General features: G+C 40.3%; 1 protein-coding gene across 7 annotated transcripts in view; it reads left to right on the top strand.

Annotated features, from left to right (window-relative positions):
• Positions 1 to 19,604, top strand: part of ARHGAP26 (Rho GTPase activating protein 26) — a 421,406-nt gene that overhangs the window by 62,623 nt on the left and 339,179 nt on the right. Inside the window, exon 1 of one of the 7 annotated variants that reach the window (XM_061616982.1) lies at positions 14,615 to 14,635. The exons of the other annotated variants lie outside the window; for them this stretch is intronic. Coding sequence (XP_061472966.1) covers positions 14,623 to 14,635 — 13 coding nt within the window. The 5' untranslated portion in view covers positions 14,615 to 14,622. Of the gene's footprint in view, positions 1 to 14,614; positions 14,636 to 19,604 lie in introns of those variants that run through there. 7 annotated transcript variants of the gene reach the window in all.

The raw sequence follows: 19,604 nt of genomic DNA, 5'->3' as shown, positions 1-19,604 counted from the left end.
TTATTTCACTTTAGATAGTCATGGCTTCCCCAAAGAATCCTGGGAAGTGTGGTTTGTGAAGTGTGCTGAGAGTTGCTAGGGGAGGCCCTATTTCCCTCACAGAGCTACAATCCCTAGAAGAGGGGCTGACTGTGTGGCCACTGGAGCTCTGTCAGGGGAATAGGAGTCTCCTAACAACTCTCAGTACCCTTAGCAACCTACACTTCCCAGGATTCTTTAGACATGACTGTCTAAAAAGTGAAATAAATGTCTGTCAGGGGTGTGGCCACCTGTTTAGCTAAGCCAAACAGTGGTGAGTCTGGCTTTTAGTACACTGACAGTTGGTTCTTACTGAGCATGCCCAATGTTGTAATAGACTTCAGTGTTAAATTTATTAAATTTAAATTAATTAAAAATTAGCCATGCATTTTTTTAAACTGCAGAAGATGAAGGTCAGAGTATGGGGCAATGTTAGTATTAGGATTACAGGTACTCTGTGAACATGGCTGATTTTTAATTAATTTCAACAAATTACAAGCCCACTGACAGAAAAAAGTCCAACAGGGGTCTGGATTTCCCCTCTCTTGTTTTACACTTTGAACTTTCGATTCTCTCTGACTGTTGTGTGTATCGCCATGAAAGCTTAGAGGGTTGTTAAGCAAATATTTCTGAGTTCAGGATTATAAGTTTTGTAAAGTTTTGTTTTGAAGTGTGCTTATGGGAAGCAGCAGAATGTCATGGGGGTATTTTAACATTGTGGAATGTGAAAATTCCATCCTGGCTGTAGTGTACCCATGAAAGTGGCTGTATATTTTGGAGTTTAATAATGAAAAAAGTGAGTGCATTTCACACAGCACTATCTTAAGGTATTGTGTGTACAATATCCATCTTTACTAAGAGGTGATTAGGTGAAAGTCTGTTCAGAACTCTGAGTGTAGGAATACTTTGTCTGTGTGTCTGTGTTTTTTGTTTACACACAGCACCATTAATGTACAGAGTACCTGGTTTGCTTAATATAATTAACATAGGCAGATAATAACAATCCAAACTCAGATAGTGGGCAGCGAGCCTTGGGCAAAAAGAATGAATGCTAGCAAAATGTTATATAGATGTGTAGTTTGCACACACAGATAAAACATTTATTTTACAATGTGCTTGGCTTTTAGTATATAAAGCTGCATATAATAACTGCACATCATTTACACCCATTCTCTTTCCCTATGGCCTTTTTTACATTGGGTCATTCACTACTTCTTCCAGATAGCTGCGTACCAAAGGCTACTCAGTGTAATATATTTGACAAATATGTGAACTGGTCCTAAAATTATAACAAATTAGTTACTTGGCCGTCCTCAGTTCGCTTAAGCTGTGGCTGTGAAAATTATCTGGTAAACAAATAATTAAAGAATTTGCAACAACAGATCTTAACTAGAATAATTCTGCTTGCAGGTTTTCAGCCCTTGTTGGTACACTGTTACTTATATTTTTTGGTTCTATATTTTTAGTGTATACTATATTGATTCAAGCATATAGGCTTTTAATGTTGGGGATTAGAGATTTACACTTTCCTCAAAATTAAAGTTGTAAATATTCAAATCTGAGTCAAGACTGGCCTATCTGATCTACTACACTTGAGAGTAACAAATGCTATATAGAATGAAGAGTAGAATAACTGAACCACATTGACATATGCAAACTATAGAGCTGTACTTTTGCAGAGTGGCTAATTTTGTTTAATGTAGCTGGATGCTGGATGCAATTCCAGTTTTGGTTGCAAGTAGGTGATTCCTGAATTCTTTGAGAATGCTGAAGCCTTAACACATACATTGGCATGTCCTTCCAATGTTAATTCATGGTTTAGTGGCAGAATAAGTAAGACTGCTTGTTTCTTTCACAATAAGCATGATTTTTTGTTCCTCTACTACATACATGCTCATACCCTAATTGTACCATGTTGAGATCCACCTAAAAGTGTGTCTTGTAAGATAGAAATTTCTCCCTGTTCATCACACCAATGCCAAGTCTTGAAATTATTTGGCTGTTGACAGTATGAGGATGCTTTGGTGGTGAAATGACACCTGAATGCTAAGTTTGAGGAAATTGAGTCTGAAATAAAGTCCAAAGTCTGTTCTTGTTGGAACAAAGTATTGATACTTTAAAAACAATTAGCCTTCTATTGCTGTTTTTGAAAGGATAGGATTTTATTTCATTGAATGGTAGTATTAGTCATGTATCCTTTTGTCATCGAAATCTGTTGAGCATTCAACTTGCAGTGTTTTCCCCCCTTGCTTTCCGTCTGACAAGCAAACGTTATGAGCTATGAAACTACTTCCTGTGTGTGTGTGAAATGAACTGCAGGACTGTGTCTTGTTGAAAGAACAGAACAAACATGTTTTAGGGGTTATAGTGAAGGACAGTTTGGAATCCAGAGAGAATATGTTGCTATTTTCAATAGAAAATTAGCTCAAATTGCTTGAGTTCCATCATGACATTGGCAGACTTCAAAACTGGGTAAAGAGCTACAATATTTTAACTTCGACCTTCAACTTTTCATAGGAAGTTAGGTGGTTATGCCAGCTGGCACATGATTTACATAGGTCCCTATGTATCTTTTGAGCTCTGCTCTTAGTATTTGCATAGTCTCTTTATAGGTGACTACATGCATGTGCATACACACTATTTACAGGAGTCAACAATGCCAGACCATGTAGCAACAGTATTAATTCCTAATTGGAAGTATGTATGTGATGACAATTGCCACAGTAATTATTATGAGGATTTGTAATTGTTGCAAAGCACAGGAGAGTTTTTATGTAGTCAAGGACATCTGTATAGTAGGAATAGGACAGTATTTAAAAAAACAAATACCCCATTTGCACCTGTGATGTATATGAACACTGAAGATGGTTGGTAATAATCTGACTACTGTGTATTGTTACACAACCAGTGTAGAAAAATGCTTTTGGTAGTATATGGTCCAAGCAGACACATTTTGAGACCCTCCAAGTAGTGTTCCACCTCCTTGGGAGCATACCAGGTACATGCAGGAGCATACCAGGTACGTGCAGATTGTGCCATTTATGAGGTGGGAATCCATAGTATCACTTGCATTTTTCAAGTATGTACATCTCTGCTTCTGGAAAGTTGTTTAAAAGCAAACAAGGATGACATCCAGACCTTCAGATCAACATGTCCTTATTCTTTGTCTGTCTTTTGATACAGAGGATTGCCCTCCTTTTGAGCTTCCTATAATTAGTGGCTGTGAACTTTTGGTGCTCTGCCCAGCTACTGAAGAATGGCGATGTAGCTTGTGGTATTTTGAGTTGTCATTGCCCTCAATCCTCATGCCAGAGTACATGTATGTAATGATATAGGTCATAAGCAGATGTGTATTATTAATAGATGCTCAGGAGCACTTAATTTTCAAGAAAAAGTATTTAAATAGTTTGTTGTCACATTTCTACCATAATGCAGATTTCGCCGTACAGAATTGGTGTCAATTATATGCCCTCTTTGTTTCTCCATTCGATTAACATCATATTGAAAAGGAAGTAGGGACACATGTGCTCACCCTGTGCTCTCCATCTCCCTCCATGAGTTCAAAGGTGACTTTTTGTAATGGGGAGCCTGCCGTACTCATATAGGCTCACCACACGTTTCTAACCCTAATTTTCCAGAATATATTTAAGCCACTGGTGCAACGGACAGTGTGTTTCTCTTGGACATGAAGACCTGGGTTCACATCCTCTCTGTCTTGAAGCTTACTGAATGTCCTTAGGCTCTTATCCTAGTTTTTCTCAGTGTTGTTGTGAGGATAAAATGGGATAATCTAATGAATGCCACTCTGTCTTGAGATCCTTGAAAGGTGGTAAGTAAATGTGTGAGGAAGTAAGGCTTTTGGTTTAATAAAATGGCTTGGCATATCATATTTGTTGCTTCATTTCTATTGAAAATTGAGATGTCGGAATTAAATTTACTAATTAAATTGATCTTTCTCTTCTCTTTCAATTGGGGGAGGCAGTTCAGTTGCTAGACCAGTGCTTGGAAGTGGTGATGGGAAGCACAATACATTGAACAGAGATGTGAAGGCCTGGGAAAAAATGGGAAAAATTGGAAAAAACTGCCCCCTCCCAATTGTTCCATCCCCCCCCCAGGCCTTCACGTCTTTACCCTTGAGGACTGAAACATCAGAATGAAGTTGGTGGTGTGTGTTCAGAGCACCACTGTATATTTCAAGTTCAAACCAGAGTGTGAGGCCGCTCAAACTCTGCTTTATGAATGAATAAGTAATAACCCTCTTTCCTCCTCTGTGTACTTTCCTAGAACAGGTTGCCTGCACCGTGATTCATGACTTCTGGTTTGCTTGCTGTGCTCTAGCTTTTTCCTGCCTGCTCTTGTTTTTGTGGATATTCCTCAGTTGCAATAATTAGTAGAGCTTTGGGCTCCTGTTGGCAATTCTAATGAGTATCTGTGGGTGCTACGCAATAGTACAAATTCATGCTTTTTAGTTAGTGTTAAGAAGAAATTTTGTAGAGTTGAGGAATGAGCGTAGGTGACAGGCAGTGGGGGGCTGCTTCAGACAACTTAACTGACCTTAATTTTGGGATTTTGCCATTGGTGTGTGTGTGCTTTTTAATCATGGATATGACTATTTTGTAGCTGGTAGTGACGATCTACTGTCATCACTTTTCCCATTCTACTTTGAGCCTTAGGTATTAAGTACCAAGGTCTGGAGAAAGTTGTTACTCTTTTAGGAGGTGGGGGGGGAATGATTCAGTCTCACTTCAAGCTTGCTGGGTAAAGAAAAACAAGAGAAAAGACATCATGAGAATTTCCGCTACTGAACTGAGCACAGGAAATTCAGCCCGGAAAGTTCCAGGTCTTCACAAAACAATAATTAAGCAGGGATGAGAGAAGTCTCCCAAGTAACTCTTTATTTCTTTCCATTGTTTTTGCTGATCTACTTGTTGAGTATTTTAGATTCGTCAGTTTTCTTAGCAGTTGCATAGATCAAGAAGATCCATAAAAGACATCAATTCTTTGCTGTTCTCGTCTTCTTTTAAAAGACTGCCTTTTAAAAAGAAGTGTGTGTGTGTGTGTGTGTGTGTGTGTGTGTATGCGTGCACATATAAGAAAGACTTTTTGCTAACAGTAGGGTTTAATTTAATTTCTTTATACCTCCTGAAATGTTCTTTACAAATTGGATTGGAATAAAGTTAGGACAATTACTAAATATTGTTTGGTAAAGTAGCTAAGGATGAAATAATTTTGTGTAGTTTGTGCTGACCTTATGCTCTTCCTATATGTATTATTATTATTATAATAATAAAATTATTTATACCCCGCCTTTCGGCCAAAGGCCCTCAACGCAGCTTACAAAGAAAAATAAACACAAGTATAAAAATACATCAATTAAAGCAATACAATTTACAAAAATTAAACTAAATAACCAATAACATTATTAAGAAAAAAAAATGTCCAGGAAAGAAACTCAGAATCGAAGACCTTGTCTTAAAAAGACATCCATCCTTTTTCCTGCAATGTTTTGTATCTCAGTGTTACAATTCCCTGAAGCCTTTTCCAACTGATGGCGGTGGCGGCTCCATGGTCTTTTCGGTGGTGCCAACTCCTGCAGTTTGAGTCCCAACACCCACCAGCTGCGTGTTGTGGGAGCTGGTGAGGATGAAGCTGCGGCTGGGGGAGGACACAGGGCTGCCGGAGGAGGAACGTGGTGCCATGGGCGCAGGCCACACCGCCGAGGAAGAGGAGGTGGTGTTAGTGGGGGCGGCAGCTTCCAAGAGGCAGAAGGGCAACTCTGGGCACTCAGCGGGCTCTGGCAGCCTGTCAAGTTCCATGCTGTGCACTTTGTGCAGCTGCTTCCGCCTCTAGTCTGAGCTACCGCTGCCGCCTGAGTCTCTCGCCAAAAGCCCTGCAGCAACACCTCCTCCTCCTCCAGCTCTCCCAGTCCCGCTGGTCCTCACAGACGGTGCTCCAGGCGGTGGCTGCGGCGGACGAACTGGAGCAGGAAGAGGCAGCGGTGGCGGCTTCCTTACCCAAAGATAATTTCACCGAGGAGATGCAACCCGCAGCAGCAGTGGCTGCAGCCACTGCCATTCCTCCTGCCGTCATATTGATGGAGTTCTCCCAGTCCTCACTCTCATATGTAGAGGGATGCTGTGCTCCCTCATCACGTGCAGAAGCTCGTTTTGCTCTGTCTATCATCTACAACTCATTTCACAGCAGCACAGATTGGGATTTTGTTTATGTTGCTTCCAAATATTTAGTTTAAATTTTCAAATACTGATTTGAGAAATTACATTTCCGCTCCCTTCTGATACATTCATCACTATTCTAATGCATTGTATTGCACCAGGAAAACTACTTGTTGTATCCTGAAACTGCAGTACTGATTAATCGCTTGAGCATAACTCTCTTGTTAGTCAGAAATGTACATGGATCATAGAACCATAGAATAGTAGAGTTGGAAGGGGCCTATAAGGCCATCAAGTCCAGCCCCTTGCTAAATGCAGGAATCCAAATTAAAGCATACTCTACAGGTGATTGTCCAGCTGCCTCTTGAATGCCTCCAGAATAACTCCTTTCTGAATTGCTGCAGTTCTTTAAAGCTCAGGATTAAGATGCAAATAGTGCAATCCCATGCATACTTTCTCAGAACCTACTGTATTCAGTGAGACTTACTCTCTAGTAATAAATATGTTTAGGATTGGAGAATTAAAATCTGTTACAATAAATGTCTCTCTCTCCCCCCCCCCCATTTCTTGGGATGAGGGTAAAAGTTGGCTTTATGAGCATTGCTACCGAACTTCAGTGAGTTCCACTGGAATTAATGGGTTTTACTTTGACATAATCATACATTTTAAAATTGTTTTAAAATGCAAGTTTTCACTTGCGTGCACAGCCTTATATCAGTCTTCGTCAATATGGTGCCTTCCTGATGTTTTGGATGTTCCTAATTCCATCCTGGGTGGGACTGATGGGAGTTGTAGTCCAAAACATCTGGAAGGCATCAGATTGGGGAAGGCTGGTCTATCTGAAAGACTTTCCCTGTCAAATCCTAAAATTTAGTTTTGCTCAGCCCAGAGCTTGGAAGATTACTTTTTAAAAGGAACAAATTACAATTACTGTTACATGGCCCCAAAAAGGAATAAATTACCATTACAATTGTTTTGAAAGGAGTTGATTACTGTACCATTACTCAAAAGTAATCATTACAATTATAGTTAAGTTACTTAAAAAAAACCTAGAGTGCATACAAGATGCTGACCTTGGCTGTTGCACACATAAATAGCTTAAAACAACTTTAAAAATAAACACACACAGAGGTAGTAGAATAATTTATTTGATCCATAAAATAGCAGCTGTGGTCTCTCCGCTGGTAAAGGAGGGAGGAAGGGAGACAGAGGCCACTGCTCAGATTTTTGCACGTCAAATCAGCAAGCATAATGTCTCTCACTCAACCACCTCTCAGATCCTGCCCTGCTACCAACTGAGGCACACCCACCCAAGCAAACATTTTTCTTAGGGGTGCAAAAATGTTAAAACACTGCAAATGCAGCAAAGTAGCCAGGAAGAGCAGTGCCAAGTGCAGACACGGTTTTAACACAGACACACATGGTCATCTCTCATCTCCACAGTTCTTTATCTCCATTCTGCTGCTACCTCCTCCTCCTCCTTCATCCATAGCCTTGCCGTCCGGCTTCTTTCTCCCTCTGCTTCATTCTTCTTCACCACCGTCCATTTTTTAAACAATTGTTTTCTCTCTCCACCTCTTCCCTCGTTGCCTCCTAAACACCCACAGAGAATGAGGGAAGAGTGATGCTGTGCAGAGGCCCAGTTTGAGGCGCATGATTTTCATCCACAAGTCAGAAGAGCAGAAGACTTCCCCTGCTCCCCCCCAAGTAATGCTCAGAAGTAATGCTGGAAACATTACAATTACTCCTGAAGTAATAAAGTAATAAAATTACTCCTTGTTCTATTACAATCAAAATGTAGAGAAATTATTCGTTCCTCAAAAAAGTAATAAATTATAAGTAATTCATTTTTTTGCAACTAATTACTTCCAAGCTCTGGCTTAACCGTATAAGATTTAATTGTCATAATATTTCAATCTTTTTAAATAGCAAGCTGCTTTTTGTTCTGAAAAACCACATATTTGCGTATCATTCCCATCTTCACAGCAGTCCCAAGAAGAATCTGAGCACCTTGCTGACTGGTGAAACTAGGAGCAAATATGTTAAATTTCAGTGGATTATGATGATTTAGGGTGAAACATTGGCTATTTCCTTCAGTTATAGACTTTGAAGATTATAGGTTGAAGATTATAGGATAAAGCTTTCAATAAAATGCCTTCCCCAAGTTCCCTTTGTTTTGGAGCTGGTGGAAACCTGAACAGCAGGGATTGTTGTTATAAGCCTTCAAATCGATTACGACTTGCAGCAACCCTATGAATCGGCGACCTCCAATAGCATCTGTTGTTGCATTTTGGATAGTCTATTTATAGGGTTTTCATGGTATTCAGAGGTGGTTTAAATTGGATGAAATAAGACCAAAATGCAGCAAGATGTTAGAAGCATTACTTATTCTTGGGTGATGCTTTTGTTATGCTGATGTTGCTAGGATATGAGCCACTTCAGCTATGAAGGAGATGGGTAGTGGAAGGACAAGAGAGAAGTATGGAGATGATGCAATCCTATCGCTGCTAGCTTGAGAATAACTCTGCTTTCTATACTTGTCTATAGATATTACTCCCTCCCCCCATTTCAGCTATCTCTAGGTTACTGATCAGGTGCAATGAATATAACAGTACAGTTATAAAATAGCATTACCTATTTTATTGTCCTTTCACTACTACTTCTGAATAATTTTCCAGTGGAACAACTTTTTGGAGGCACATATACACCTTTGCTTAATCCACATTTGGATGGAATGATTTACATTTGTTAGAAATAAAATGCTTTGACTATAGTGCCTAGTGATAGACAATGTAATGGGAAGCAGTCCTCTGTGGAAAACACGTTATGCTTAGATTTTATGAAAAATGCATATTATGCCTAGATTTTATGAAAATTAGGGTTTGCAAATTGTCATTCATATGGTTGCTTCTGGCAAGTCAGAATCACTTCATGAACTTGCATCAGAAAGCTTTTAAAAATGGCGTCCTTTGTGTATGTTTTTAAATGTGTAGGTCACAATTGACTGACTATTAGTTAATAGTAGGTAGGGTTGTGATTTTTGAGGATTAGGCTGCAATCTAATACATGTCTACTCAGATGTAAGCTCCACTGGGTTCAATGGGACTTACTCCCAGGTAAATGTGTATTGGATGCAGCCGTAGTAACTTAGTTTATCTTTATTTTAGTTTAAGAACCCTGCTTTACTTCATGAAAGGCAGACAGAAAGGACCTTACATAAATAAATCAAATAAAAGCATCAGATCACAAAATGCAAATAACAAAGTGATTTAACATTTTGATGTTTGAGGCCTTTGGCTCCTCTGGAAGGAAGGGTGAGATACAAATTGAATGAACGAACAAATGAATAAAATAAAACAGTCATCAAATGCAAAGGCAGCAAAGAATACAAGCCTCTACTATCTGCAACAGGAAACACCACATGGCAGCCAGATAAAACAATAACAATAAAAAAGCATTATAGCCAGAAGCCAAGCTCAGGAATAATTAGAGCCTTTGTAAAGAGCAGGTTTTGGTCTGGAACACAAAGGAATTCAGCATGGGGCCTGGGACATCTCTTGGGGGACGACATTCCACACAGTTAATTCCACTGCTGAAAAGGCCCTGCTCCTTGTTAATAGTCATTCTTCATCTGGCAACAGCACCTGGAACAATGGCTTGGATGTAGAACGAAGCATACACAGTGGCTTGTATGTATTTCAGTGGCTTTCAGACCTTCTACCTCCAGGGAGCCCTTTCCACATAGATCTACCAAAGATACCCATTTATTTATTTATTTTTTAATTCTGGGGAGTGATTTAGAGCAAATGCTCGGTTCACATAGAGCACTTGCTGGGTGTATTGGCCTTTCATTGTTGCCCTGCATTAACACAGTGTACCATAAATATGCCTCTGCTCTGCTCACTTTAGGTCAGTAGTTCCGGGCAAGTTGCTGTTCAGGAAAGGTGCCCAGCCTCATGTCCTGCTTTTAGTGCTTCCCATAGGCATCTTGTTGGCAACTCTGGGAAACAGCCTGGTGGTCTAGATGGGTCTTTAGCTGATCCAGCAGGAGGGCTCAATCATCTTATTGAAAAACCCTTGATAGGCTTCTAACAAACCTGCTGTTTCCCCTTACTATAGATTGAGAATGCTTAGTTAGAGGGCTGCTTAAGTATAAACAACCGTGTCCAGGATTGAGATACTTCTGATTCTTCCCTTTAAATTTTTTCTTTCCTTTTTGGATTAATGCTACATCACTACTTATATCATTTCTATAGAACTCTTTTTAAGGCAAGGCCTACGCCATTCTTAATATGTTTTTTCTCTTTAAATTTCTGTTAATAAAGTTAGCATTTCTTTAAATTCTTTTAAACTTCATTGACTGAAAACATCTTAATTCACATATCTTTGCTCTATATGCATACAGACAACGGCTTTATCTTGTGAGGCATTACCATATCATAATTTGCCCTGTGACTTCTTTGTGGTTTATAATAATTTGTTGCAAGTTTTGTGACAAGTTAATGTTCTGTGTAGTGTTTGGTATTTAATTTAAAAAGCAACAAATCTGCATGCATATGCAATCATAAATGGGTTACAATTTCTGGTTTATTTTCATCCATGGTAAGTGAAACCAAGATAACCTGCATATTGTTGAAACAATAGTTCACAGACATGTACTAGGTCGGTAGCTTCTGTTGTAAGATCTCTAGCTGGTGAAGGACTGACTGTCCATCAAACAAGTCATTGTCTAGCAATCAGAAATCATGTATCTGAAGGGAGTATTTTAGAGGTGTAGAGAGAGAACCTGAGCCATTAACTGTCAAAGCTATGCAGGGAAGAGCTGGTTTTCAAAGCATGGGAAGATAGAAGGGAAATGGCATAATAGATAGCTGCCATAAGTAGTCTAAAGTGAAGCAAAAGTTGGTAATAAGCAGGTATGAGGTGTGGAGAGCGCTAAGTGCTCCTCATTTACATTCTGCGTTGCCTTGTATTGCTATGGAAACTGGAGTATTTCCAGATTGTTTTGTCATGACTGTTTTTGAGCCAGAATTATTCTTTCTTTAAATACATAGTGACTTAGACCCAATGATCGGGAGTGCTAGTACTGAACAGGTCTGGACGGCTGACATAAATATGACTCAGTTCTACTAGCATGTGTGTAGTTACTATATGTCGGTGATTTCTCCTTGGCTTGCCAAGGTTTTTGCTTCACTAGGTTGCATAGCAAGTCTGTGGGGTAAAAGAAGGAACAGCTGAGTGAGGGAAGATCTGGTGTTGAATCACAGTTGCATTCAAGTCTTTAGGGGGCTTCACTCAGATAAATAGCTCTGACAAGGTTTTGCAATATGTAGGCCAACTAGCACTAATAAGTATTGGTCAGGTCAAAAAGTCAACTGTGGAATTAGTTCTTCATTTCCTGTGTTCCCTTCACTGTATCAAGACAGCAATCTCTTCCATCTCTCCCTTCACAGTTGAATAAATGGAAACTGTATTTATTTATTTATTATTTGATTTATATCCCACCCTTCCTCCCAGCAGGAAGTATCACTAAAAGCCAGGTATTAAAATCAGGAAATGCTTGGTTTATATAAGCTTTTTAACAGATGCCAAAAAACAGCTAAAGTTGGTGCCTGTCGTACTTCAGGGGGAGGGAATTATAGTGGCTGGGTGTGACAATAGGAAAGGCCCTTCCACTGGTTGCCCCAAGATGTACATGTGCAGGTGATGGAACAACCAGAAGGACCTGATCTGTGGATCTCAGTGAGTCATCACATCATTGTGGGAGCAGGTACTACCTCAGGTAACCATGTCCCAAGTTGTTTAGAGCAGGGGTCACCAATCTTTTGAATTTTGAGAATGTGCTGTGACCGTTAGTCACAAAATGGCTGCCTCAGAGTGTGACATACAATATATTTAGTAATTGCCTCTCAGCCATAAAGCAGCTGCTGTGGAGGTGTAGCATAACACAAAATGGCTGCATGGGAGCATGGCATGACATGAAATTAGGGAGTAGAGAGATTGCCATCCAGATTTTCCTGTCAAGGCTCCTGTGCCTTTGACAGCTCCTTGTCCGGCTAGTATTAAAAATGTGCAGTTATTTAGCCCAGTGCATTTCCTTGTCAGAAAGTACGTTTTCATACTGAATTTCTGTTTGTCATGCAATCCTTGAAGGCACAGGAGCATAGCTAGGAAAAAAGAGTTGGCAACCGTAATTTAAGTATTTTTGTATTTTATTTGTGCTTGTAATCTTTTATGTTAATTATACTGCTTTCAATGTGGATTATTGTCTTTTTATATTTGATTTTCATTTGTATTTGCTGTTTAAAGATAGGTTGTAAACTGTTCAGAGTTTTTATGGGAAATGTAAGGTAGCGTAGAAAATATTTTAAAAATAAAATAAATCTACATGAGGCTTTCTAAACTGGTGCCCATGGGCATTATGGAAGAACTTCGATGGTACGATGATGGTGTCTCCTGGGTTAGGGCCTTAAATGTCAATCCAGGTACACTCTGGAATGTCTCTGGACTTAGGACATAGAAGCTAAATTGTGCTCCTCATTTTTTAAGGCCAAGCTAGATGCAAAGGAGCAAAACTTATGTGTCAGAACTGGATTGCTGACAAATCCCTATAAAATGGGGTGGAGGTGATTTTAAAACACCTTTTTAAAGAATCTTTCTTCCCTTCCTGTGCTTTTCTTTGTAGGCATTAATTCTGGTCTTGGAGCCCTACTGGAAGAAAAATGGATGGGGAGAAGCTGTTTCATAGATGGGAGGGAAGGAGAAGCAGGAGAAGGATTCAATAAACAGCAGCCAATGTGCTTTAAATCCCCACCATCTACTTCTCATTATAGGGGGTTTGGCATGATGTAACATTTGGTATGCCCTTAACATATTTTACATGCTATTTTCCCTCTGAACAGGAATATATTCCTGTAGTCGATCTTGGTTTACAATAGAGAGAGAGAGCCAACTGGCCAGATCTGGCTTGCAGAACAGTTTTATTTGCATCTGTACCCCAATGGCCTTGCCAGATTTTATTCAAGGTATAACTTAGGACAATTCTTTTAAAAAAGTTTCAGTCATAAGGAATTACTTTATGCTATAGAGCCTAACCATAGGAGGTTAGGGGGTGAGGAGTTGGACTGTGTGGCAATGTACACTTCCTCAGGGGTGTGCCTAAACAAATGTTTAGTTTCTTCTTTCAGTGTGTCACTAAAATCTTAAACGTATATCTGGTTTGGGAACAGAGACCTGTTTGGGAAATCAATGTGTCTATCATCAGTAAGGCTATTGTTCTCCCTTTGTAAAAGTTTGGCTTTCTAATGCTTTTTTCCTATGACTTAAACAGTAATTTTTACAAGCCCTGATACCAGAAAATCCTAGAGACACCAAAACTCCCTAGTAGCTTGAATTTCAAATGAGCAAAATGTAGGAGAGTAGTTATAAACAAAAAACGCGGTCACAGCTGTATACCTATTACACACACACCAAGATGGGAATATCTTTTCATGAGAACCCCTAAAATCAGAAAATAGTGAGCTATCTTATTGAGTTTCACAGATTTTTTTTCCTGAGGCTCTTCTTGAACAACAACCAAACAGAGAGAGAGAGAGGCAGGAAAGAAGAAAAAGAAGTTGCTGCTAGCCTCAACCCATACTGCTATTGCATACTGGAGGATGTGCGTACAGCTTCTCCAAGCAAGGAGGTGGATTGTCACATGCACCAAACGTGATGGCTGCTGGGTGTTGTGGTGGCGGAGCTAGTCTGCATGGCCCTGCAATCTCCTTGCATGCTCTTTGAATGCATGATGGTGTATTCTGACCCTCCCTCTCCCAGTGCAAAAGATTGCATCAGAGCATACTGTTAAAAAGAAGCAATAACCAGTCTCCTTTTGAAAAAATAATCTCTATAATCTGTAAAACTAACAAATAGGGCTCCTACCATATGCTCCAACAGCAATAGCGATGAACACTGAGTGATAAGGAGGAATTTCTGTGGTTTTGTAGTTGAATTGTTACAAGTTCTAGCTGTTACTCTGTTTGCAGTATTCCCACTCCTTGAACTAAGTGTATTGACAAGCCAGTGCTGATAGTTTGGTGGAAGCAACCAATTAATGTATGGCCTTTTGAGTGGCTTCGTTGATGTTTACCTTCTGGGAGCAATGGGATGTTGTTAAACTGCCGTTAAAGAAATAAGGAAATCATGATGAAATAATTGTAGAACACATTTTTGTTCACATGGAGCAGAGCTATACTAACTTTCACTGACACTTGGACATTTGGACTAGCCTTGAGTAATGTTGGATTAAGCCCTTACGGAGAACCTGAGGTTATAATTCTGAAACCAGGTTTTATTTTCTTAGAGTATGCTATGGTCAGTGGGAGCTAGTGCCCATTGGGACTGGAAAGGTGGAAGGCATGGAGACCAGCAGTAGGAAGAGCCAGAGCCAATGGCACACAGAGGTGTGTATAGTTTTGTTCCAAACCTGTTCCCTGCTGAATTCTAAAAGAGCAACGCTGAGACAGAGGAGGAAGCTGACAGGCCATACCACCCCCAAAGCTGGTTGTAAGAAGGTCGGCTGATGGGGACTGGCTGAAGGCAGACTGACATTGGTGGGGCAATGCCCCATTTGCCCTGATAGATCCGCCTCCCCTCGCTGTTGTGTTAAGTGTTGAAATGGAGACCTCAGATGGTTTTCAAGTTTCCATTGGCTCCTGGACTGATGGGAAGATGTGATCTTGCTTCTAATAGTTTTCAAGTTTCACCACAGTACTTATCTGGCTAAAACATGGCTCAGAAGTTCAGTGCTGGTGGTTGCCTACGTAAAAAGACAGTTCTAACTTTCTTTGCTGCAAATGAGTTTTCATCTTTCCCTTCCTTCCAACTTCAAAGGGAGGAAGGAAAGAAGGGTTAAACTCTGGAAGACTTGTATTTCCTGTTTTAAATATAAGGCTATTAAGCAACACCCTGTAATCTGTTGAAAGGAAGTACAGAAATAACATCTGTGTATCATACAGAGCCTTACTCCTTGAGTAAGCACACTTAATGTTATGTTTATTTGGCTTTTGCCAGGGCAGTGTAGCTGTTATTGTTTCTCTTAGGTGATGTCTTTGCAGTGATACTAATAAGCAGCTTTATGCATCCTCCTGCCATTGGTTGTCTCATTCCAAAATCTTATACACAATTTCTAGTAGCGATTTGCGAGTCCAGCTAGCACATGAGTGAAGTTGCTCATCCAAGATTTATAAGCTGTCAGTTCAATGGCAGCAAAACCCGAGCTCTTCTTTTTACAGTTGGAACACATTTGTTAAAAGCCAGCCAAAAAAATAGAAATTTGAAGAGTTTCCCCCCCCTCTAAATAGCAGTAATCCTTCTTTAACCTGGTTGGAGGAGGGGATGTGTGAAAATAACAATGCATCAGATAATGTGTCTGCCTTGTCTCCCATGGAGTTAGTTTTTGTCTTCTCATTACATCAGCGATTCCTAATAACATGTTAATGTCTTGAACCAGATGTCCTGGATTTATGCCCAGTATAATTAGTTGGAAAAAGGGAATTGTACCCCCCACAGTGGAAAATACTGGGCACTAGCTCTAGGGGTTCTAAAGTCAAAACCCCACATGCTCTTGCCTACCTCAGTGTCATGCCAAGATAATGCTAGCATATAAATTGTGCACTCCTTGTAACTTCTGAGACCATAGTCCAGAATTTGTCTTAGGGCTGCATCCAGCAAAGTTGTCCTGTTACACAACTACTTCTACCGGTGCAATGGGACTCCCCCTCCCTCTCCTCTCCTTGTGTTCCCCCTAATATGTTCTGGGGGTTCCTCTAACCCTCTGGAGCAGATCTGGGGGGGCAGGGGAGAGGAAGTCCTGTTGTGCAGGTAGTAGTCCTTGCAGTAACAAGATGGCTTCATTGAATACAGCCCTTTCAAGAGGGCAAAATTTGTATTGTTATTGTTATTAAGTTTATATCCTGTCTTTCCTCTTAAAAGGAGCCCAAGGCAGCAAAGAGCAAGTGATTTTTAATTTTTTTTTAACTCTTAACACCTCCAGTACAGGTGTAGACTGAAAAAGATCTCTACTTAAAAGTCTTGCTGGAAGAGAAAAGTCTTCAATAGGAGCCGAAAAGACAACAGAGAAAGCACTTGTCTAATGTTTAAGGGGAGGGAATTCCAAAGGGTACGTGCCACAACAAAAAAGGCCCCAAACCTATATTGGGCAGAATAGATCTCCCAATAAGATGGTATCTGCAAGAGGACCTCAACTGCAGAATGCAGTGATCAACTGGGTATATAAGTGGCAAGACAGTCTTTCAGGTATCCTAGTCCCAAGCTGTATAGGGCTTTATAGACCAAAATTATCCCAGTAGCTAGTTGGAGCTAGGGCGATTCTTTGTACAGCACCATAACATGTTGGTGATATCCTGCCAGTGGAGCCACCGCATTTTGCACCAGCTGTAGCTTATGGACCAACCTCAAGGGTAGCCCCACATAGAGCACATTACCAGCCAAAGCTGGTAAAAAGCACTCTTAGAGCTGGGTATCATCAGCGTACTGCTGTCACCTCACCCCAAATCTCCTAATTACCACTTCCAATGGCTTCATATAAATGTTAAACAGCACCTTCGGCACCACACAACACAATTGCCAGAGGGCTGAAAGACAATAATCCAATGCTATTCTTTGAAACTAACCCTAGATATAAGATCAGAGCCCCTGTAAAACAGTGTCTCCAGTGTCTCACTAAGTCGGCTTGGAAGTATACCATGGTCAATGGTATTGAAAGCCGCTGAGAGCTCAAGTAAGAATAACTTGAGCTTGTACTCCTTTTGTTCTTGTCCCAATGAAGTTGTAACGCCTTTTGTCCTTCTCCCGATAAAGATCATCCATCAGGGTGACCATGACAGATACAGTCTCGAAACCAGGCCTGAATCCAGACTGAAATGGGTCAAGATAATCTGTTTCATCCAAGAATACTTGCAATTGTTGAATGCAGACATTGCCACATCATTCTTGCATGTAAGGCACATATGTGAAACAGCTGCCATGTGGAAAAAAAGTAAACAGTACCACATTAAGAAGTAATTGCTTTTTCAGTGAAGTGGCAAAGAGCACATGCTTTGCATGCAAAAGATCCCAGGTTCAGTTCCTGGCTTCTTCTTTTAAAGCAATCTCTAGTAGAACCCATAAGAGAGCTTTTGTTGCTGGAGACCTTGAAGAGTTATAGACGTTACTGGATTGGATAAGCTGAAGGTTTGACGCTGCACGTGATATTCAAAATCTTCAGTTTGTTTTTTCTTTTATGCTGCAGGAAAACAAATGGTTATTGGATTTTTGTGTGTGTGAGTTTTGTTCTTTGATTCGATAGCAGCCAATTATCTACATCTCCCACTAACCCATTTATCAACTATAATAGTTGCAAACATGATTTGAAAGGATTTTTTTTTGTTATTTTGCTTTGCTGTGTTGTGTTTTTACTTGAAAATTTTAGATGAAACCACATGGAAAACCTTCCTTCTTGGATATGGTCTTTCGATGTTTAGTTGCTGTGGGCTTTTGAAGGTTGAGTGTGCACAGAAGCAATTTGGCTGAGGCAAATATGACAGCCCTATAGCGAGAGATGAGCCCCATTTTTTAAATAGATCATTCTTTTTATTCTTTTAAAGTACAAATCAATTTCTTTGAAGAAATATAGCTACCTACTACAGTGTACTAACATATATAATACAAGTTTATACAAGCAGCATCTATTCATATATAAATTAAGAAAAAACATGAAGAGAAAAAAATCAGAGAAAAATGTTACAAAATTATTTTAAAAAGAAAAGAACAAACAAATTAAAAGGAGGAAATGAGTTAAAAAATTGGAGAGTTAGAATGATAGCGAGAAGAATGTTATTTAACTAGATATGTATTGCATTCTGTGCTTTTCAAAGCTTACATTATGAGAATTGTCTCTTTTGTTTGGGCCTTGCCTCGCCAAATGTTGTGTTAACTTTCCATCAAAACTATGTTCCAAATCTGAGAATATCATGAATCCATTAAGTTTTGTCAATCTTTTTCCAATGAGGACAAAAGTAACTATCAAATCCTTAGAGTACAGTGATAAATTACGTTCTTGGAAAATAGATAAAAGAGCCATAAGAGGGTCGGGTTAATGTGTTGCCCTGTAATCAACCCAACCTCATGAAACATTTTTTTCCGAAAAGTCTGAACAACAGTGCATATCTACCACGTGTGAAAATAATTCCCAAGCACTGCACAGACACCTTCCAACACATCAATGTAACATTATTATGAATTCAGTGCAGAACTAATGGAATCAGGTACCACCTATGAATAATCTTATATGAATTTTCATGCAGTTTCACTGATATTGAACACAATGGGAATTTATCCCATAGAGTTTCCCATTTCACAGAATCAGTCTCCATATATACATCTTCCTCCCATCGTTGTCATACACTATCTAGATTCCCAGTAGTTTTATCTAATAATATTTATATAAAGCGGATAGAAAGCCCTTATCAGTGAACATTGTTCTGTCAAATAACTTCTCAAACAGAGTCAATGGTTTCTGTCCGTGCTCCTCCACAGAAGATAATGTTATGAAGTGCTGAACCTGAAATTACTGGTGCCAAGTGCATTAATGTGGATGTAGTTTAACCTGAATTTGTTTTAAAGTAGATGAGACTCCATGAATAAGCCATGTAATCAGGGCCGGCCCCAGACATGCCAGGGCCCTTGGGCACAAGCCTGCCCCAGGCCCCAGTGTTCCCCTCCTGCGATTTGCGGCAGGATTGCTGCCGCAGATCACATGGCGAGAGTTCCAGAGCCCCCCGCCATTGCCTTGCTTCTTCAACCTAAGGGGCTGAAGCCTCTGCCACCATCTTGGCTCATGGCACGGATGTGTGCGTGCAGCATGCATGCATGCATGCCATCAGCCAAGATGGCAGAGGCTTCAGCCCCTTAGGAAAACTTGGCTGCCATCTTGGTCAAGGGCAGTGCTGCCCGTGCAACCGCACAACAGCTGATAAAGGTAGGTTGAAGAAGGAAGGGAATGGTGGGGGCTCCGGAGCTCTCGCCGTGCGATCCGTGGCAGCGATTCTGCCATGAATCATGGAAGAGGAGTGGAGGGACCCCTGTAGCCCCAGGAGCCCTCAGCCAGGACCCCACCTGGCCGCCCTTTGGAGCCGGCCCTGCATGTAATGCACTGTTATTCCTGGGACACAATGAAAAACTTTGTAGATTATTTTCGACAGCGTGATTGATTTGAAGGATTGCAGTTGATTTTGGAAGGAGGGCCTCGAGGAAGGAATAGTGTTGGAATGCAGAGTAGGAGACATTCTGAGAGTTCCTTAAATTTGTGAAAGTTGAGCTGTTAGGTCTAGAGGGAGTTTTTCCTTCAGTTTTTGTTTAAGAGAGCAGAGA

Source organism: Rhineura floridana, chromosome 3 (genome assembly GCF_030035675.1).
Source record: "Rhineura floridana isolate rRhiFlo1 chromosome 3, rRhiFlo1.hap2, whole genome shotgun sequence".
Taxonomy (NCBI): Eukaryota; Metazoa; Chordata; class Lepidosauria; order Squamata; family Rhineuridae; genus Rhineura; species Rhineura floridana.
Note: the sequence above shows the minus strand (reverse complement) of the source record. Positions and strands in the feature narration are given on the sequence as shown.